At 41.4% G+C, this 22,839-nt stretch overlaps 1 protein-coding gene and 1 long non-coding RNA gene across 5 annotated transcripts in view; one reads left to right on the top strand and one right to left on the bottom strand.

Annotated features, from left to right (window-relative positions):
* The window catches only part of LOC122458883, a 31,343-nt gene extending 10,434 nt beyond the window's left edge, over positions 1 to 20,909 (bottom strand). The window contains exons 1-3 of the long non-coding RNA XR_006279197.1: positions 20,817 to 20,909; positions 20,339 to 20,416; positions 572 to 670 (exon numbers count right to left, since the gene is read on the bottom strand). This is a non-coding gene — a long non-coding RNA (uncharacterized LOC122458883). The remainder of the gene's footprint in view (positions 1 to 571; positions 671 to 20,338; positions 20,417 to 20,816) is intronic.
* Positions 1 to 22,839, top strand: part of EVA1C (eva-1 homolog C) — a 66,552-nt gene that overhangs the window by 21,355 nt on the left and 22,358 nt on the right. For all 4 annotated transcript variants that reach the window (XM_043508706.1, XM_038415923.2, XM_038415932.2 and 1 more), the window contains exons 2-4: positions 10,181 to 10,377; positions 13,646 to 13,769; positions 16,718 to 16,870. In XM_043508706.1, the coding sequence (XP_043364641.1) occupies positions 10,181 to 10,377; positions 13,646 to 13,769; positions 16,718 to 16,870 (474 nt within the window). The remainder of the gene's footprint in view (positions 1 to 10,180; positions 10,378 to 13,645; positions 13,770 to 16,717; positions 16,871 to 22,839) is intronic.

Here is a 22,839-nt window from a genome sequence, read left to right as displayed (position 1 = left end):
TGCATCGATGAAGTGAGCTGTAGCTCACGAAAGCTTATGCTCAAATAAATTTGTTAGTCTGTAAGGTGCCGCAAGCACTCCTTTTCTTTTTACAGTGTAAATGGGAACTTGGCCTATCCTCAGTACAAGCCCAGCACCTCTCGGGGGCCTCAGCACCTTTTGGCATTGGGTCCACAGAGAAATGTCTCTGGCAGGGAAGGTACTTTATTTTTGTACAGTTTGAGTAGAGAAAAGTTCTTGTTTAATGAGAACATTTTCAAAAGGAATGTAGAGCCTGATCCTGAAAACACTTTTTCGTGTCAGCGGCCTCGCTGACCTCAAAAGGAAAGCTCACATGAGTGAGGGACTGCAAGGTTGGGGTGAAATCCTAGGCTTCCTGAAGTAAATGCCTGAGCTCCCATTGACTTCAACAAGGTCAGGATTTCACCCCATGTCTTTGGTGCAATGGGAGATGCCAGACTGACAGCCTGGCAGCCTTATGCCCTCTGTTTACCTTACAGTAAAGACAGTACAAACTTTCCCTCATGAAGTTTCCCTCCTCCCCCATGCCTCAGACTTTTTCTGGACTTACCAACTCTAGGCATGAGAAGGTAGTTGAGTCTTCATGTCCATACAGCCCTTGGCCGGTATGCTGAGATTGCCAACAAAAGTGTCAGTTCAGATGTCTGTCCTTAGGAATTAGATGAAGAATGCCAAATCATTTCACATAAGCCACCACACAGCTAGCAGATAACAGTGGCTTTTACTGGCTATTAACCTATATTAGATTTGATGCAGTGACCTAGGTGTGAAGGGTCCCATATTTCCATCTATAAGCCATCTATTCCTTTACGAAATCTATCCCTAGGGCAATTAAATATAGAGGTTTGATTTGTTTCTACCCAGGGGTTTTCTACCACAGGCTCTGATTCTATTCTCACTGAAGTCAGTGGAGCTTTCAATGGAAGCAAAATTGGGCCCTTAGTGAGTTTTAAGGGTGAAAAAAAAAAAGTCAAAATTAACAAGACTAGGGGAATAAAACTTCAGAAAATACCAAAGCAAGACTGTTGGCTATTTTTAGTGGGTAAAGAGAAGACAAATCAAGGAAACTTGATGACTTAGAAGTTTTCAGCATATGAGAATATCCTTTTGTGTGTGTAACACTCTTTAATATTATAATTCCTGTCTTTCTAGTGGTACAATTGTTATAGTCAGTAATTTTTCTCATGTGTCTCAGGAGTGGCTGCATTTCAGTAGTAAGGTGAATCCCTACATGAATACAGGTTAATATTTTCAGAAGCGCTTTTGTGCCTTTGAAACTTAACTCTCATTTACAAAAGTGATCAAAGCACTGAAGAGCCTAAATCTCACTGAAAGTCCGTGGGACTCTCATGGGCATAGTCCCTCCATCACACCTCCCTGGGATTCGATGGTGTCCTGTACTCAGCCTCTTGTCATCCAGGTCTGGGAATGGAAACTCAGCCCTCTGGTTGGGGTCCGCTGAAGCTTGCTCCTTCCAGGGTTTAGGAGAAAAGGAACAAAGGAAAGGAAAAACAAATGAACAGGCTCAAACATCATGCAGGCCTCCCTTCCTTAGATGAGCCTCTGGTGAATTGGAGTCAGCTTTTTTGAAAATCAGGCAAACAGGGATGATTAAAAATGTTTTAAAATAATTCATGCAAATTTTGGAAAAAATGGTCATGGAAATTAAAAATGTTGATGAAATTTGACACTAAAAAGAATTTGACTAGCTCAGAGTTGGTCAAAAAATACACCAAAAATAATAAAAATTGTCATCCCCCCAATTTTTTTTCATTTCAAATTTTGATGAAAAATGACAGAATTAAATTTTGGTAAATGTTGTCTACCTCTATCTCATATGAAAGTAGAGCCTAGATGCTCAAAGGTATTTAGGCACCTAATTCCCATTGAAATCCTTGGGAGTTAGGCACCTAAATACCTTTGACGATCTGGGACGTAGGAGCCTAATTATAGGTACCTATTTTTAAAAATCTTAGAATTATTATGTTTACAATATCATTGACTCCACGTGACCGATAATCACAATGGAAGTTTCTCCTTAGAGCTCTGACCCACAACATGTCACTGGACCAGTTGTTAACACTCATGTTGTCATGTTGCAACCACTATTATATATTTGCAACAAATCTTGTACAAAATGTGGCATGTAAGATATCTATAAAAAGATTATGATTTGCTGGTTATGATTATGCTATCTGTATGCATGTATCATTTTTGTATTTGAAGTTATGAATATTGGCTCTATACCTGGATTTCAAATGTTTCCTGTTGGGGTAATGCCCAGGAAGTAGTTAGCTAGCACATCTTGGAGGGACTATTCAAATTGCCCATCAAAAGGACATTTAACTCACAATGGGCCATGGGAGACACCCATCTACACTGAGTGGACTGTCCTATAAACGTGCTGTCTGGAATATAGGTAATGGCTTCCTGCAATGACTGAGCGAAATTGGGCATGAACATGTGACTTGCCCACGTGACTCCAAACACTATCTGGTCACCTGTGATTCTCCACTAGCTGGGTTGAGGTTTTTGTTTGAAACAATGGGTTTTCCTCCACATGGCAGAGGATATAAATGGCCCTGGAAACCCCTCTATTTTGCCTCTTTCTTGCTCAAACCTCTGGACTATACTAACAAGAGCATTCTAACCAATGGACTTACAATGATTTGGAAGCAACCAGAGATTTATTAATCCAGCAGTTTATTCCATCACTGCTACAAGCGTGAGCCAAGAACTTTGCAATTACTATATGCATTTGATTCTTTTAAGCAATTTTAACTCTCGCCTTCCTTTCTTTCTTTCTTTTTATGAATAAACCTTTAGATTTTAGATACTAAGGGATTGATATAAGTGTGATTTTTGGGTAAGATCTAAGTTATATATTGACCTGGGTTTGTGGCTGGTCCTTTGGGATCAGAAGAACCTTTCATTTGATGAGACTGGTTGTAAAGAACCACTCATCTCTGAATCCAGTGTTTTTGGTGGTGATATAAGAACTGGAATGCCCAAGAAAGCTGCTTTTATGACTTCTTGTTAGCCAGTGTGGTGAAACAGAAGTTTACTTTTGTGGCAGGTTTGGTATATCCTATGGGGGATTAGCCACCAGTCTTGGGGTGTATCTGCTCTATTTCTCAGCAATTCTTCCTGAATTTGGCATTCTCAGTTGTGACCCACTGAGGCATGGTTACAGATATACTCATATAGAGTATATATAACGGGGCGGGCAAACTTTTTGGTCTGAGAGCCACATCGGGTTTCGGAAATTGTACGGAGGGCTGGTCAGGGGAAGCTGTGCCAGGCTGTGCCACTGCCCCCATCCACCCCCCTTGTTTCTTGCCCCCTGACGGCCCTCCCCGGGACTCCTGCCCCATTTAACCCACCCTGTTCCCTGTTCCTTGTCCCCTGACTGCCCCCAGAACCCCTGTCCCTGACTGCCCCCCACCACCCCATCCAAACTCCTCTCCTTCCTGACTGCCCGCCCAGGACCCCTGCCCCCATTCAACTCCCCCCCGTTCCCTGCACTCTGACCGCGCCGACCCCATCCACGCCCCCGCCCCCTGCCCATCACCCCGAACGCCTCTGCCCTGCTACAGCCGCGCCACCCAGGGCATTGCCTGGCCACCCAGAGCATTGAGCTGGTGTAGTGTAGTAAATTGCTCTCCGTAACTGCTACCAGTAGCACATTTCTATGCGGAGCAGTTTAACACACTATACCAGCAGCATGGCGCACTGAGGCTGCAGGGGAGGGAGAACAGCGGGGGAGGGGCTGGGGACTAGCCTCCTGGGCCAGGAGCTCAGGGGCCGGGCAGGAGGGTCCTGTGGGCTATAGTTTGCCCACCTCTGGTATAGAAAATGCAACATGACTTCAGAGTTCTCACCTTTTCAGAATGTTTTTCAAAAGAAGCAGATTGGTGAGAATGGGTAGTCTAGGTAACAACATCTTCTGTATGTCTCACAGATAATCTACCAGATAAGGACTCATTAGCTGTCCTTGGTCTCCTAGAACTATTTGTGTGTTTCTAGTGAATGGACACATGATAGATAGATAATAGCTGTGGCTGGGATTTTCAAAGGCCCTAAGGGAGTTCAGCACTGAACTCCTATTGAAAACTTAGGGGAGTTATGAATATTTTATGGCTCTTTGAAAACCCCAGCTCAGGTGCATATAGTATCATATCGCTATGTCTGTTTACTGTAATATTTTGACATTAAACTGTTAAATAATAATAAAATCCCATACTAAGTCTCTTTTGTTTCTTATTCCTTAGTCACTTTTTGCCTCTTCTTTACTGTATATCATGGTGTATTATTTTCCCTCTGATTGTTGTTCTTTCCTTCTTTTCCCCTTCCTCTCATTCCTTGCACTGTGTTCTTTCCCTATGTTCATTCTCTCTCTCCTCTCTCAATAATCTCTGACACCTCACTGCACGAGCACATAAATCCTCTCTCTACACATACCCTCTCTTCCCCAAATCTACTCATTGTATTAACAAACAGATACACATCCAGATCCATCCCTCTGCTTAATCTCCTTAAAGAAGTGTGAGTAAGTTGACTTAGTGCTGGCTTTAGCTAGTGTATCTGGCTTATAAGGATATGTCTACCCTAAAAGTGCTACAATGGTACAGCGCGGTAGTGTATGTAGACATTTACTACATCGATGGAAAAATTATTCTCTTGACCTTGCTGCTTCTAAAGCAGGGGTTAAATTGTCCTAACTACATCACACAGGGCATGCAGTTTTTCACAGACCTGCGTGATGTAGCTGGGTCAATCTAAGTTTTAGGCCTAGACCAGGCCTGAGAGACTGTTCCCCAGTTCCTTCTGTGGAATGGCGGGGACCCAGAAGCAGAAGATGTTTTTCTGTCAGTTCCCCCAGAGAGGGCAGGGAATCTTCTTTCCATCTTCTCTGGTGCTTCAGCTCTTCTTTCACTTCCTTGAAGGGCAGGTCTAGTACGGCTCTTTCTTTGCTCTTCTCTGCACAGACTAAGATGAGGAGGCCTCCAGAAGCGATGGACACTTGAACAGATTTTTCAGTTGGGCTTCAATGTTGGAAATTTAAAATTCCTCATGCTCTTTTTAGTTCACTTTGGAACACAAAGCGCTGGACAACATGATCTTTGAACTGAGGGTTTGTCTATGTGGGAAATCGCCTGGAATTTTGAGGAATAACTATTCTGCAATAACAACAAGGAGTCCTTGTGGCACCTTAGAGACTAGCAAATTTATTTGGGCATAAGCTTTCGTGGGCTAGAACCCACTTCATCAGATGCATGGAGTGGAAAATACAGGAGCAGGTATAAATACATGAAAAGATGTGAATTGCCTTACCAAGTGTGAGGTTAGTCTAATGAGACAATTCAATTGACAGCAGGATACCAAGGGAGAAAAAATAACTTTTGAAGTGGTAATGAGAGTGGCCCATTTCAGACAGTTGACAAGAAGGTTTGAGTAACAGTAGAGGGAAATTAGTATTGGGGAAATTAGGTTTAGGTTTTGTAATGACCCAACCACTCCCAGTCTTTATTCAGGCCTAATCTGATGGTGTCCAGTTTGCAAATCATTCCAGTTCTGCAGTTTTGCATTGGAGTCTGTTTCTGAAGTGTTTTTGTTGAAGAATTGCCACTTTTAGGTCTGTTATTGAGTGACCAGGGAGATTGAAGTGTTTTCCTACTGGTTTTAGAATATCATGATTCCTGATGTCAGATTTGTGTCCATTTATTCTTTTTCATAGAGGCTGTCTGGTTTGGCCAATGTACATGGCAGAGGGGCATGCTGGCACATGATGGCATATATCACAATGGTAGATGTGCAGGTGAATGAACCCCTGATGGTGTGGCTGATGTGGTTAGGGCCTCTGATGGTGTCCCTTAAATAGATATGTGGACAGAATTGGCGCCGGGTTTGGTTCCTGGGTTGGTGTTTTTGTTGTGTGATGTGTAGTCACTGGTAAGTATTTGCTTCAGGTTGGAGGCCGTCTGTCAGCGAGGACTGGCCTGTCCCCCAATGTCTGTGAGAGTGAGGAATCGTCCTTCAGGATAGGTTGTAGATCCTTGATGATGCGCTGGAGAGGTTTTACTTGGGGGCTGCAATAGCTGCTTATACAGCCACTCTTATTTACAATAAAAGTTTCTTTTTATAGTTTAGCTTAATCCACTTCCAAGTCTGTTTTGGAAGTAGATTAAGCTAAACTGCAAAATCGCACTCTTAGTGCAAAATAAATGTGTCCACATGGGCAGTTAGTACAGAGTAGCTGTTGAGCTTTACATTCACATCCTTGTTTATTGCACAATAGCTTCCCCATGTAGACAAGCCCTTGCATGCAGATCAACAGAATTAAGGACAGGGAGAGGTATGAATAAAGACAGAGGGAAGGCATCAGTGCAGGTAGGCCTCAGAAAGATTATACTCATTGTTTCAGTGCGTGTTGCTCCAGATACCTACTCACAACATGTGTGCAAATCAAAAGCAGGGGATCTCTACCTGGGTTCGTCACCACCCTGCCCTTCTCATGTTGCTAAACAGGAGAGCGGTCTCAGCATGCAGAGGTTGAGAACCACTTATCTACACAGTTTCACACCTCAGTGCATGCCTAAAAAAAACAGTGGCAAAATAATATATTGTGTATGTTCAACACATTCTGTTGAGACTTACAATTTGGTTATTCCTAAACCAGACTTCTTTAATCATGTCTTAGGCGTGTGTGCTTATCGACATCTAGAGCCATGACAAATGGGAACTTTTAAAATAAAGCTGTTTTTGAGATATAAGAGCACAGAAAGCTTCTGAGTAACTTTCTTAATGTGTAAAATCCACCATTTGTTGTGCTCTGGTAACTCAAAAATGGCCAAACTGAATTTTCCCAAACTTGCAGAAAGACAGAAAGAAGACAGAAAGAAATGCTTTTGAGTTAGTAACAAGAATGAATATTTTCATCCCAAAGGGTAATTATTTTCAGATTTATAAGCATGTGAAAAAATGGACTGATAATTAAACTTCCTTCTTCTCACTCCAAATTTAGTGCTGCAAGTGGAGCTCTGTAAGGGTTTAATCCTAAATTCAGTGACATCAATGACAAAGCTCCCACTAACTTTAATGGTGCAGATTCAGAATTGTAGTAGTTTTTTTTGTAACAGTTACTTTCTGGCGTTCTCAAATTTCCCAAGTAGGTCAGAACATAAAAAGTGGAGTTAGCTGCTAGATGTGGCCTAAACTCACCAAATCTGTATATCATCTATGAACAACCAACCTTAATTTTAACAACAAAAAATCTAAATGTGGAAAGAAATATCAAACTGTACTAACATACAGTATTCATCTGTTATTATGGTAAGGGATTTCCTGGTTTTCCCCTGAAATTTCTTAAAAGTTGTTTGTAGAGAATTGAATTGTGTACTGACGAATTAAAATGACTCTGTTGTGCTATTTAGGTTGATTTTAAAAATTCTGTTTCTCCCAGTTTAAAACAAATAACTCACTGGAAGAGGTCACTCATTATTAAAAATATTGTGGATGTTTTTGTCAAGAATATGTACTATTTTGTTACTATAGGATTGTAGGTTTTGATTTTTTTAGGGAGCAAATATATTTATATTTATATATATATTTAGGGAGCATTTCATGGCCATCTCAAGATAAAAGTTCAAATGTTAGGCTTACAACCTTCCAAGTGCTCCTTTAAATACCATTGTTGTATACACATCAACATAAGGGTGTGTTAAGACTGGATAATTAAAACAGAAGATAATCAGAGATAAATTTTAAATGTAGCAAATGGGGCATTAGTCAAACAACTCTTCTTAAAAAAACAACTGTGGTTCTGATTTCTTGGCCATTTCATTGAATTATTCCCCTAATTTTATTTTATAACATTTTCTTTTTTAAATTTAAATGTGAGAAGAAAAATACGTAGGGATGCTGAGTACTGAACATGCATTAATTTTCAAATGTGTGATGTTGAAGGTTTAAAAATGCAGGAGTTCGCTGCATTTTAAGACAGTAGGGAACATGGTCATGCATATTACCTGAAATCACATGATAAATGCAGCTGTTATGACTAGGGTTGCCAGGTGTCCAGTTTTCGACCGGAACGCTCACTCAAAAAGGGACCCTGGCAGCTCCGGTCAGCACCACCGACTGGGCTGTTAAAAGTCTGGAGAGTGGCACAGCAGGGCTAAGGCAGGCTCCCTGTCTGCTGTGAATCTGTGTGGCTCCTGGAAGCAATGGCATGTCCCTCCTCTGGCTCCTATGCACAGTGGCAGTCAGGGGGCTCCACACGCTGCCCCCACCCCAAGTGCTGCTCCGCAGCTCCCATTGGCTGGGAACCATGGCCAATGGGAGCTGCAGGGGTGGTGCCTGCGGACGGGGCAGCACACAGAGCCTCCCTGGCTGCCCCTATGTGTAGGAGTCAGATGGGGGACAAGCCAGATGGGGGACATGCCTCTGCTTCTGGGAGCAGCCTGAGGTCAGTGCTACCTCTGACCCCCTCCCGCATCTCAAACCCCTCATCCCCAGCCCCACACCAGAGATCGTACTCCCAGCCGGAGCCCTCACCCACCACCATGCCCCAACCGTCTGCCCCAGCCCTGATCACCCTCCTGCCCTCCGAAGCCCTCTCTCCCAGCCCGGAGCACCCTCCTATATCCAACCCCCTAATCCCCAGCCCCACCCCAGAGCCTGCACCCCTAGCTGGAGCCGTCACCCCGCCATCCCAGCCTGATCTTCCTCCCACTCTCCAAACCCCTCGGTTCCAGCCTGGAGTACCCTCCTACATCCAAATCCCTAATCCCCAGCTCCACCCCAGTGTCTGCACCCCCAGCCGGAGCCTTCACCCCCTTCTGCATCCCAACCTACTGCCTCATCCCAGAGCCCCACTCCAATACTCTGAACCACCCTCAGCTTGGAGCCCCCTCCTGCATCCTAAACCCCTCATCTCTGGCCCCATCCTAGAGCCCCCACCCCCATCTGGAGCCCTCACCCCGTCCTGCATCCCAACTGCCTCAGCCCGGAACCCCCTCCGTCACCCTGAACTCCTCATTTCTGTCCCCACCCCAGAGCCCACACCCCCAGCCAGAGCCCTAACCCCCTCCCTCACCCCAACCCCCTGAGCCAGCCTGGTGAAAATGAGCAAGTGAGGGTGGGGAGAGCAAGCAATGGAGGTGGGGGGGAAATGGAGTGAGGGGGCGGGGCCTCAGAGAAGGGACGGGGCAAGGGTGTTTGGTTTTGTGTGAATAGAAAGTTGGCAACTGTAGTTATGACAGCAGCATATGAATTTCCACCTCTTCATATGTGGTAGTTATATGCTAGCAAACACAAAACTACATGCACATCAGACTAGTATATCCAATTTTTATTAATAATGTCTGAGAGAAGTTAGGGGAGATAATATCTTTTACTGGACCAAGTTCTAATGGTGAAAAGACCTGAAGAAGAGTTCTATGTAGCTTGAAAATGTGTACCTTTCACCAGCAGGAGTTGGTCCAATAAGAGATCTTGCCTCACCCACCCTTGTTTCACATATATATATTAGGACCAACACAGCTACTGCACTGCAAACAATTAATAATGTCTAACAGTTACACAGTATCTCTCATCAGGAAGGATCTTGAACTACTTTAGACTCTGATATGCAAATTATACAGAGAGAATCACTTTATCCATCAGTTGGATGAAACACAGCAACCATTTAACAGTACAGTAAGATTACACCTCAGTTTAGGACAGGAAATAAAGAATACCTTATCCAACTGAGACTGGGAAATAGACCAGAAAACTGAGGAATAACCCCTTAGACTTTTGAGAAAGTGCCTTGGGATCTTTAATGACCACAAGTTGCCATAACCTAGCTTCAGGCCTCATCTGAAAAATGGCATCTCCGGCAGCACAGTGCCCCCTACTGGAGCACTGGTTTAGTACTTACTCAGTGGGAAGGATGCCACCTACTGGATCACCAACAAGATTGCCTGTAGCATCTGGATATTTTTGAGACCTGATCCTGACCAGGTTGTAAGGCAGATAAGCTAATAGTATCATGTGGTATGGCCATGTTTACAATCCTGATTTTTATGCCCTTTCCAGAAGATGACCCCGGTTTTCATATTACCTAAAGAGTTTATCATTGCCTGTACTAATTGTAACATAGCTAAATATTTTATAGGTTACCTAACCAAACTTCTGCAAAATCACTCTGTGTATGCCTGTGATGGCGATCGTTTGAGCCTGCAGTGTCCTCGACATTCAACAATAAGTGTCCAATCAGCATTTTACGGGCAAGATTACCAAATGTGTAGTACACAGCAGCCTGAAACAGCGATGAAAGACCCCTTAAACTGTGTGGCGTCTACCACTTTGCAGGTAACACATATTGTAGATGATTTTTAAAAAGCAGAATGTTTTAGATCGGATTTCAGTTTTGTGACCCATATTCTATGAAAATGCCAAGTATTCACAATGTTAAGTGAATTCCACAGTGTTTCAACTGGTATATAACACAAAATGGCACACTTGGAAGCACTAATTAGACCAGCAGAAATATCAGGTGAATAGGTTTTATTATTCCTGTAGGCTTATAAAAGATTTTCAGGATTCCTTCTACACTAACCTCCACATTTAACCCCCATTTTCAAGGCCCTACAACACCCATCCTTTTACCAAGCAGATCTGATCAGAATAGTCTTAATTAGTCTCAAGGACCCCTGACATGAGGCACTTCTTACCCCAGCAGTTGAACACTCTGAGCCAAATTAATCACCCAGAGTGTCAGCAACCTACTTTATCATAAATTTGACAGGAATATTGAAGTTTACCAGTAATATCCTAAGAGTTGCTTCACATACAGACTAGAGTATGGCTTACACTTGCTGTCATGGGAATTTCTTTACATCAGTTGAGGAAGCCCACCCTTCAAGTATAGTCAGGAGCTTGTTTCATCACAGGAAAGAGGTCTAGAGTTCCGCTCTTAGGCTATGCTTCAGCAAAGCATTATCAATGGGATTTAAACATATGCTTAAAGTAAAGATGCATTTAAGAGCTCTACAGAACAGGGGTGCTTTGCAGAATCAAGACCTTAGTGCTTACAGCTGTTCCATTGCTTCATGTCAGCAGGGAATTTCCATTCCATCCATTAATAGTAGTATTAATAAGTGATTTAGTATAACATCCTTTTATAAAAACAGCATTGTGACAGAGAGTTTTTAAAAACGTGGCTTGTCCATGCCGTACTGCAATTAACATCTAAAGGCATTCCATGAATGACCTTGGGGCCATGTGAAAGTCCAGCTGTCCACTAAAAAAATGTGGGGGCTAAATGCATCCTTGATGTCATTTCATTGACTTCAGTGGAGTGACACCCATGATTACTTTGAGTCCTGAGGGTCTCTGTGAGGTTTCCATAGACAATTTTTCTTGAGTACACTACACATCTCAGCTGACAACTGCATTGTAAAATAATTAAAACTTTGACAGATATTTTCCTTTTTTCAAAACTACAGATATGAAAGATAAGTGTCTGGCTTTTGCATCCCAGAAAGCTCTGTCAAATAGAAAAGACACATACTGTAAACTGAATTCTTGGAAAAGAACTCTGATGATCTCATTCTGTCCCTCTCTTTGGAACAGAGTCTGAGATCTGCATAATCAAGCACAGTATTATCTTACAGAAAGGAGAAAGAATAGCTGGCATTTTATACAGTAGCCTCCTAGTGAAAGGATAAAGGCAAAGTTAGATCTGTCCCAATATGTTAATAACCTGACTAATAATGCAATCTAATTATGATAATATAAGTAGCTGGATGTTTTTGCACAGCTGAGTCAGTGCAAAATGTGTGTGTGCACTTTGTATAAAGAGATACCACTATAAAGAGATTTACAGATGATGGTTCAGCTCAGGTGTAAACAGATGCAATGTTCATTGAACTCAATGGGAGTCAGTTATGCCCACTTGTTCAAGAGCTAAATTTGTCCTGATTTTGTTTAACTGACTCTTTCCTGAGCAATTCCAATGAAGATGTGCCAGGTTGGTAGTGATTATTGATTTGACTTGAAACATTTTAAAAGAAGAACTGAATGTCCAAACTAAGTTCTCAGTCCTTTTTCTTCCCTTTTAAACAATTTAATAGGAATTGTAATGCTCATAAAAAGTGTTGGATTTAAGTCCTTTTTCTCCACAAAAAAGAAAAAAGGGTCCAGAACTTTATAGGATTGTTGTTATGTGTGCCAATGTGCATCATTTCTGTTCTGGAGAGACTGCATCCAAGGACTATGATAGTTCAGCTATTGGCATCTTTTCTGAAAGTGGAAACGGGAGTGTCAATTAGTGCAATTGTTGTGATTTGAACACCTGGTTTAAATTCATCCCTGGTGTAAATAGTTGGTAGAGCTATGCCAGGGATGAATTTAGCTCCTTCTGACTGGAAACTAGACCAGGGATGGGCAAACTATGGCCCGCAAGCCATTTTAAGCCAGCCCCTGAGCCACATGAAGTGGTTCAGCCCCACTCCAGCCGGGGTGCTGGGTCGGGGGCTGAGCCGCGTGGAGTGCCCCGCTCCAGGAGGTACTGCATCGGGGGCCACACCCCTGAGCCTCTCCCCACATCCCAACCCTCTGCCCCAGCCCTGATCCCCCTCCCGCTCTCTAAGCCCCTCGATTCCAGCCCGGAGCACCCTCCTGCACCCCAAACTTCTCATCCCCAGCCCCTCCCCAGGGCCTGCACCCCTAGGCCAGCACATCCCTCAGCCTGCGCCACTTCCCACAGCTCCCATTGGCCTGGAGCTGCAAACCGCAGCCAGTGAGAGCCGCAATCGGCTGAACTTGCAGATGCGGCAGGAAAACAAACCGGCCCGGCCCACCAGCGGTTTTCCCTGGTTTGCCGCATGCCAAAGGTTGCCGATCCCTGGTTTACACTATCCTTTTTTCCTTAAGATTTCCCACCATCGCTACCACTGGTACAGCTCCAGCTCCAGCAGCAGAAGCAAAGTGTAAGTGCTGCTGTAAACAGCTTCTTGCCTGCTAGCCACCATGTTCTTTCACTCTGCTCAGAGCAGCTCCAGTTGACAACATGGGTATAACGTTGTAAGCCTTTCTGCTCTCCTCTTCTCACCCTTACAATGACTGATTACTTGCTGGAGCAGCACAATAGGAATAGCAGGATATTATCAGAAAAACAAATTGATGTTGATAAAGGTCTGAGTTTTTTAAAAAATAGATTTTAAGTAATTTGGTCACATCTACATCGGCTAACCAAATCATGTCTGAAATGCGTTCAGGTCCCAGTTGAGGAAGGTATTTCAGCATGTGCCTAACTCTAAGGACACGAGTAGTCCCTGTTGAGTCTACTCATGTGCTTAAAGTTCATCATGTGCTTAAGTACCTTGCTGCATCAAGTCCTTAGTTTGAACTGTGTTTCAAATGAACTCACCCAGGATTTTCAGCCACCAATCAAAGCTCAGCACAGACATGGTCTTATTCCTGTCATATATCTTTTTTTTAAATGCATCTATGACAAAAAAAACAGTGCCACTGAATAATTTCTTTCATGTACAGAGCAAAATGCAGCTAAGGGTTTTGGTTGCTGTATAGCTTCATATCTTGTTTTCAAGACTATCCTTTTTGCCCGTTGTTCTAGAAAGTACTGGATGAATGCCAGAACCAGAGAGCCTGCCAACTCCTTGTCAATAGTCGGGTTTTTGGACCCGATCTATGTCCAGGAACCACTAAATACCTCCTTGTCTCCTTTAAATGCAAACCTAGTAAGTAATTTCTACAACAGGCAAGTTCATTTTTGTGTATGTGTTTTATTTGTTTTGGTTATAATGGCAGTACAGAAAGCTTTGCAGAAATCTACATGAAGTTTTCAGATTTTAAGATTAATAGCAAATTGTATTTCTACTTTATCTTAGCTTTCCATCTTGTCTGCAATATTCACATGCTTGCTACCAATGTAACTGCTTGTACAGTTTGTCAGAATCTAAGACAAAGTTAAAAAAAAAAAAGATGGAAAAGCTCATACTTTAGAGAGGAATATTATGCCATTTTTCACAAAAAGTGGTTTGTATTAAAAGCATACAAATGTCAAAAGGCATAAGTGTGGGAAAAAATGCCTAGATAGCTGGAACAAAACCTCAGAATCTTTTGAAGTTCAGCCATAAACAGTTTTTGTGCATAACAGAGATTTGTTTTCAGTGGACATGTAAGAATAAATATACACAAAAAACTATTTATATTTCAGTAGAACCTCAAATATCATGAAAGAATAAATATACATGATAAACTATTTATAGTTCAGTAGAACTTCGAATGAGGGTAGGTTCTGACAACAAATGTAAAGAGACAGTCATTGCCTCAATGGGCAGTCATTGTACAAACACGAGAGAAAAATAGGAAGGGTAGAGAACAGGGAAACAACAATCAAGAGGTTGGATTTATTTTTTTTTTAAGTTTTGTCTTATTAAATATAAGAGTGAATTCCAACTCCCCAGCACCTAGCCATTATTTGCTGACTAATTTTTTCTATAGTGGAAATGGGTCTTCAAGAAGGCATTTGGATTTTCAGAGTAGTGACTTTGCAGCACAGAGAAGATATTCCATGTATAGGGGGAGCATCATCGAAGCACAAGGGGGATTGTGAAAGGAGCAAGGAAACAGGGCATCAACACTGGCAATAAGGAACAGGAGAAGGGAAGGATGGGATGACACAAGATACAAATAGGTGAAGGGAAACTGAATTGTGTAGGACCTCAAAGTCAAGGACAGGAAGCTCAGATAAGGAATCACTAACTTTGAAATAGCACCAACACATTTACTCCCATCACCAATATTAATAGGTGAACCTGTCTTTAGAAAAATAAATATGTGCCTGCATACTTACTTCCTAGGATTTCTATCTGTTATATTTGTATGTATCCTGGATATTATATTTAGGTCTATGCCATTAAAAAGCTCTTTCATTTTATGGATCTCAGTGGATTGGGATTTTCTTTGTTTTTTTAAAGTCACTAGATATTTTTAATCTACTGTAGCGCAGATATTTCATATGTATGATTGACTTTGTGATTTGACTTTTACAAAAGCTACCTAAAAGTATATTTAATGGAGTTTCCTGTCTGCAGAATTACTTTAAGTAATAGGTTTCAAGGTGAGTGCAAACAATCTAATCTATCTCAACATAAGATTTATATTTCTCAGTATGATATTAACATTCTTGTGGTTAGGCCTGATTTTGGAAAACATCCCTATATTCAGGAAAACTCTTGTGCATATGCATAATGTCAAGCCCCTTTGTCTACACAGGGATAAATAACCTCCATCTAGCCCAGGTCAACTGACTCGGGCACCAGGGCTGAAAAATTGCTGTGTAGCTGTTCGGGCTCAGACTGGAACCCGAACTCTGGGAAACTGCAAGGGTGGAAGGTCCTAGACTTCAAACTCCAGCTTGAGCCCAAATGTCTACACAGCACTTTTTAGCCTCACAGCCCAAGTCAGCTGATCTGGGCCAACCATAGCCATGCCAGGAGTCTTTTATCCCTGTGTAGATGTACCCATTGTCTTCAAGCATGTGCTTAAGTACTTTTCCAGATTCTTAGAGGTCAGCTTTATGTAGTTTTTAGTCTCATTAGGAATGCTATTTTTTCTTTATTAGTATGATATAGCTACAAAAAAATCTTCATTATATTCTTATCCTAGGCAACTGGCTTGGCTTGTCCTGTAGTATAACAGCTTCTGGTTTCTTTATTATTTGTATTGCAGTAGCCTCTAGGAACCTCAGTCATGGACCAGGATCCCATTGTGCTAGATGCTGTACGAACACAGAACATAGTTTTAGGCTGTTAGCCCCCCCCATTTCAGAACTTTTTTTGTTTGCTTCACACAACTTACCTATTGTGCAGCACCATTTGCACTTCTACACAACTAATAATTAGTGAGCCAATACAAAGAATGTTTAAAAGTGACTACTTTCTGTCTGCTCTTGTGTGAGGAACTGGATTATTCCCAAGGAAATCAAAGCTATTTTATGTCCCTTGTATTTCAGATGAAACAATTAAGTTTGTTTTATGAATAGATATGAAGTTTTCCTCTCTCAAGTCTGATCTTAGTACTTCATGTCAACATCCCTGATAACAATAAGGATTCCCTTTGCCCCTTTTCAGCTGTGTAACCCCCTTTTCCTGTTTTCATGACTCATTTTAAAAGATGTTCAACAGAATGGGCTAACCTTCACTCTGTCATATCTGTGCAAACCCATTGCCTTCACTGGAGTTACATGGCTATGGCTGAGACCAACATTTGAAATCGAGCCATTCTTATATGGCAGTGCCTCAAATTCTTTGGCGCTCACTTCAGCTGTATGCTGTGGCACCAAGTGATGCAGACCATCTATATTATTAATGTGTGGGCTGAGCCACTTAGCAGTGAAGCAGTGAAGAATGTGGCCGGGTCCTTTGGAGAAGCAAAGAGAGATTAGATTTATTGTAATGAGTATGTTTATAAAGCAGGCCATAGAAGATGAGCCAGTGGGAGAGAATTCTGGGAAAATTATTTTTAATTAATTTAATATGAGGGAACCATCTAGGAGGAATTAACTTTCCCCTCTGCTGTTGGTTGAGTTCCTCCTTGTAGGTATGCCATATTTCATTAATTAACCATTAACAGTCCAATGGTCCACCTCGTAATATAACATTGTTATTGGTTTCTATTTTAGCTGAACATAAAACCAAATCAGTGTGTGAAAACGAAGAACTGAAACTCCACTGTAAAGAGTCAAAGTTTCTTAACATCTATTCTGCCACATATGGCAGATTAGCACGTGAGAAGGACATCTGCTCTACAGAAGTGGGCCATGCCCCTCAGTTTGGTAAGTTTTAGTGTGTTTATGCAGCGTTCTTAAAAGAAATGTGGAAATTTAGAAAACAGATAGAAAAGTTGATATGCAAGATCCACTGTTCTTTGGAATAGCATCTGATTCAGCTGTTAATGAGAACTAGTATTTTTAAAACACAGTGTACAGGCTGAAGAACAAAAATTAGATCAGAAGTGTAGCTGAGACATAACACTTGCAGTCTAGAAAATGGTCCAGCAATAGTTTTAAAAGTTCTACTCCTGATGTCTGTTATGAATCTAATTAACTTGTAGTAAATATCCCTGTTTGCTTTCCCTTTTCCCCTAACCTCTGTCTGCTTCTGACAATGGTTAGGCAGCCAATGTGCTGTGGCAGCTGCTTATAATGCTTGTCTTATCCTTGCCCTGTGCTCCCTGTCTGTCTGTATTCACTGTTGGCTCTTGTCTTATACTTTGATTGTAAAGTCTTTTGGGCACGGTCCATCTCTCTGTTCGGTGTTTGTATAGCTCCTAGCAAAACTGAGTCCTGGTCCATAATAGGGGCCTTTAGATGCTACTGTAATACAAATAAATAATAATATTTGTCCTTAGACTGTGAACTACTTCAGGCAGGGACTATACCCCTTTCAAATGTATAGAAAGAAGGCCAGCTGTGGGTGCTACTGTAAATAATAAATAATAACCGGTCAATAACAAATGCATAAACTCAGCTGATGCATGGCAGGAAACAGACCATTTAAAATATATTACTGCAGCTGCCTTTAAGTTAAATAACCTTAAACTGTAGCTATGTGAGTGCTTAAGGCTAGTACAAGCCACCGAATAAATGAAAAATATTCAGTGGATGACATTCAAGACGTTTGGAGAGAATTTCACTCTGAGGACCAGCACAAGATCTGTGCACCACTCAAGTCCCACTGAAGCCCTGTATTGAGTATTCAGTGTGATTTAACCGATACATAGAATTCGTGCTGGCCCTCTGCACAGAGGTGTATTTCATCCAAGAGTGAGAAATATGATACTTACAACATTAAGAGGGGATCAATAATTAGTCTACAAAACCATTTGTCTGCAAGCCAAAATTTCTATTTAGCTTTATATGTACTATTAAAAAGTGTATTAGCTGAAAATTATATTTAGTGCTTATACAAAAATTCAGTAAAAAGATCAATACCAATAAGCAGATAAAAGCTTATGATTATTTTTATGCAAATGGATCAGATCCTCTGGTGGTACTACAAATCAGCAGTGCAAGCGAGGTCATGTTGTGTGCTCTTCAAAATGGCATCTTCCATGCTGTCTGGGATTCTGGGAGGAAATAATTCATTAAAATAGTGTCATACCAGCAAAAGTCTGGGAACCCCTGGTCTACATGCAAACTTGCACCGAGGTAATGAAATTGATTTCCTAAAACTGATTTTGCTGTGTCAGTGCACATCTGTGTGTGGCTACACTAATGGCAGAACAAAAAAGGCTACAGTAAATTTAGCTAAAGTCAATAACAAAATGATTTTGGCTCAATTAATTTTTGCTGTTTTTATTAGAAAATAAGAGTGCCTGCACACTGACTTGCATCACAATAATTAAATTAGCTTTAATTGACACCTGTTGTTATCTCTGTGTGAGTTTGTGTGCAGATCAGCCCTAAGACCTTTAGTCCTACCATTACTTTCTTTGCCTCATAGTGCAGACATGAGAACTTTTTAGTTTACATCAGGGAAGAAATTACCTGAGGTGAAATGCTGCCCCCACTGAAGTCAATGGCAAAACTCCAGTTGATTCCAATGGAGCCAGGATTTCACCCCTGTTCAGTACTGGGTCAAACTGCCAGTGGTGTTGGGTACTGAATTAATTAGAATATTTTCTAGGTTTTGGTGACCTTGTATCCCATTGAATAGAGTTGATAAGTAACTCATTACAAGAAGCAGCTTAGAGCTGACACTATTAAAAAACTATTCTAAATTCTCCCTAAACTTGAAAAGCCGATTGACTGATTTTCAGAGGCTTGATTCAAATGGGGCCCAGATAAAGTACATAAAACTTTAAGAATTAAAAACAGATGCAAGAAGTGTACTCTCTCATACATAAATACAAGATAAGAATCCTCTAGGCCATGCTGAATGTTCTGTTATTGTTTAATTTCCCCAGCCCTGAAGGATGAAAATGAGATCTAAAGTTGTTCTTGTTCCAAAGTTTGAGATGTTATTGCCCTGATTCTTTGAGTTGCTGAGCCCCTTTATTGATTCTGCATTGCCACTTCTGCTTCTTGGAATGAGCCCCCCTCAGGGCCAACTCCAAAGGCACTACTTGAGCAGGAGTGGCAGGTGGTCAGGACCTCTGAGGATTTGGGCACAGCTGAGTTGATGGGAATGCTTCAAGTCATGCTTACCAGTGCAGCTTAGTTTCCTTTGCTTTTAACAAGGGAATGTATGAATTGCCATATTGGGTCAGACCACTGGTCCTTCTAGTCCAGTATTCTGTCTCCAACATTGGCCAGCACCAACTGCTTCAAAGGAAGGTGCAAGAAACCCTGCAGAAGGCCGTTATGGAATAACCTGTCCACAGGAAAAGTTTCTTCCTAGCTTCCATTAATCAGATGTTGGCTTATGCCTTGAAGCCTGAGTGTTTATACCCCATACATCTTCAGTGGGACATCAGAAGCATTGGCCAAACTCTACCTCTTGAAGGTCATGGCCCACTGACTTCAACAGGAGCAGAATTAAGCTAGCGCTGAGTGCTTTTGAAAATCTTACCCTTCATATGTTCCAAGAGTAAAGTCAGTTCAAAAATGAGGGAGGAAAGCAGTGCTTAATTTGTAATGAAAAAGGTGCCAGGGCTCAAGCAATTTTTTTTTTACATTCATAACTGATGCAGCAAGCCCAGAAATGCCGGGGCCCTGAACTGCCAAGCTGAGGTGCCTTCATGGTGCCCAATATTTTTAAGATACTGTAACTGGGATCAGCCAGTACGGGAGTTTGTAGCAGTTTGTTTCCATGTACAGCTTTGTCTTTTCTAACATGTTCTGTTCTTTTCTTTTTTTTTTAAATTCTTAGTAACATGTGAATGGGAACAAGATGTAATAGAGAAAATTTATTAGCCAAAGGAAAATAAAGCATTGTGCCAAAGCATAGGTTACCATAGAGAGTGCAAGGTCACTCTTCAGGTCAACAAATACTCCTAAATTCATAAATTACTCTTATTAACACATGAAAGTACTTGAAAGAAGGGTTGGTGCATAATAGATAGCCCCTAGCTGAAATGTTCAAGGTAAGATACTAAAATGTACTTTTACACAGATTACATCTATTCTCCCTTATTGATCATACACATACATTTCCTGAAGCACTAACGGCTTAATTATGACCTTGGATATGTGTGCTCAATTCCCACTGAGGTAAGTGGGCGTTGTGTGCATGTTGCTAAGGGAAGAACTTGGCCCTGAATCATTTATTCATTAATAATCGTCAAAAAGCTTGCGGCTTACATAGTAAGGGGTATGTTGTCCTCTTGGTGTGAGGGATTTCCACGTGTAACCCTCTGTGCACTGAGATGAGAACATCCCCTAAAAAAGTAAAAGTACAAATCACTGCAGGCAGCTCAAGGAATATACATACACCACTGTAATTATACCCATTATTAACTACACACTTTTAATTTCCAGAAATCATTAACAGTTTAATGCAACCAAAATCTAGGAAATTTAAATACCAGCAATTCAGGGATCATTCAATGTATTAAAGGAAACCTTCAATCGTTTTGCTGCAAATTCAAAAGCACTTCTTGTCAAGAGCTGATGTACAGAGCTATGTAAAGGGAAGCAAATTACAATACACAAGTCTTATTGCTCCTACAAAACCCAGGGACCATGCAACCTATTTTTGAGAGCCATCTACTACTAATTTATGTATTAAGTAATTATTTACATACACATAGACATGGAGCACTCTTGTAGCATTTCTCACCATGAACGAAGTGGGGAAAATACTTAAAGCGCAGGGCCTAGTATAGAGACTTCCAGGAACTGCTGCATACCCACAATCATGGGAAGCTGTAAAAAGGGAAAGAGATTAAGAAAGTTGTGAGGAGAGAGAGCTCCACAATACCGGAGGGAGATTAGTGGTGTTATTCAAAGGCAGGAAGAGAGCAGCAGCCATTTTGGAATCCCCTCCCGCCCCTCTCAGTGCTGGGAGTTGGAGAGGGAAAGAGATGAGGAGTTATTAACCAAACTTTTTGAACCTCAAAAACAGTTTGAGAGATGGGCAAAAATTGGGGGCCAGTTTTTCTTTTATGTGAATCAGTTTGCATAGCCCTAGTTCTAAAAGAGATATTGTTTCTTGTTTTCAGATGGTTATACATGTATTTCACTATGTTTCCCTTCAAAAATACTGTCATTGCAATCCAAGCAGAACTACTGAGAGGAGGAAATCCAATCCACACTCCTACGTATTTATTTTCCAGACAGTTCCTCTTTGATCTGTTCTCCCCCTGAATTTAATTATGAAGTTAGGATTCACACTTTCTGAGGTGAGAGCACCTGGTTAACTGCTCTTGCTGTAAACCCAGGTTACAAACTCAACTCTATGGATGCTAGCTGTGCAGTAATATGTTTCATTAATATATAAAGGCTTTCACTAGGAGGACAACAGCTTGAGATTTTGTGAGGTTACACCTACTTCCTCCAGTGACTAAAAACTGAAAGGAGTGGTTTCCTTCAATGGCCTCTTGTACTAGCCTAGGTGCCTTGGTTTATGCCGCCTCCTAGCTGCAGAAAGAGATAGGAAAAGAACTTTCTTGCTGCATCAGCACCGTTGTTTGCTGTCTCCAGCAGGTGGAATCAATCTTGATGCTGATTTTGCTGTAGGCAGCTGATGAAGGTTAGGCCTTGGGACTAGCACAAATCTGCACCATATCTCAGAGTGCTGTATTTTGCATTTGAATTGCAGCACTCTCCGAGATGTATGAGATCAGAAATATAAAAACAGCTTCCTATTGCCTATGCTGTTTTGTGTGGCTCATGCAGCACATTAAATGTAAATTTGCCACCAAAAGGCAGGAGAAGCTTTTGATATGGGGACAGGATACATCTTCTCTTTCCCTTCCTCTTTTGGCTACTGGAGTTGACTTGACATTTGGAAGTTGCAGAGAAGGGGAATGTACTGAACTTTTCACTTCCCACTCCAGCAGTCATAGCCTGACCCACTGCACCTTGCCCAAAGTGGTTGCCTACATCCAACCACTGTGGAGAAGTTTCTGTTGAAATGATTAGCAGTAAAATAATTAACAATGATAATATTTAAAACTTCTCATTAGGCTTCAGAGTTGACATCCAGAGTTGGATGGGCAGATCGCATCCCTCAGAGTGATTGTTTCAAGCTGTCTGCAGACTCAGGCAGACATAGTTGTATCAGGTAATGTCCACATCCTTGCAACCATAAAGGTTAACAACTTAGGTTGGTTTGGGTTTTTTTAAATGGAAGCTCAGATTTCTGAACTTTATTTGAAAATGTATTCTGGGTACTGTAGTTTAAAATAAAATAAGAAGTCCCTTTAACCAATCTATATACATATGGAGCTGAATTCTGCAAAGTGCAGTGATAAACATTTAAGAAGTTTGCAGCAAATAAATTCTAGTTTACCAGTACTCTGTTATCACCCCACAAAGAATAAAGAACTCCACGTGTCTGTCCTGCACACTTGTGCTGGCAAGTTTCTGTATGTCGGATAGATAAAAATTTTGCTAAATCCATAAGGGCTGGATTCTGAACTCGGGTCCACTTCAGCGTAGGACCAAAACATGAGATAATCCTGTTGGAGACTGATGCTGTCTGCACAAGCACATAAACTGTTTCTCTGCAAAGAGAGAGATCAGTCTTTCATTATTGTACTTACATCCAAGGAATGGTTTCAGTCATAAGTGGTATTTTTAACCCGATTTAGTGCTTTGTTTGCTCACATACTTGGATCTGAAACTGAAAGGTATCAGGA

The sequence above is a fragment of the Dermochelys coriacea genome, chromosome 1 (genome assembly GCF_009764565.3).
Source record: "Dermochelys coriacea isolate rDerCor1 chromosome 1, rDerCor1.pri.v4, whole genome shotgun sequence".
NCBI lineage: Eukaryota > Metazoa > Chordata > Testudines > Dermochelyidae > Dermochelys > Dermochelys coriacea.
The sequence above is the reverse complement of the archived record's forward strand: the minus strand, read 5'-3'. Positions and strand labels throughout refer to the sequence as shown.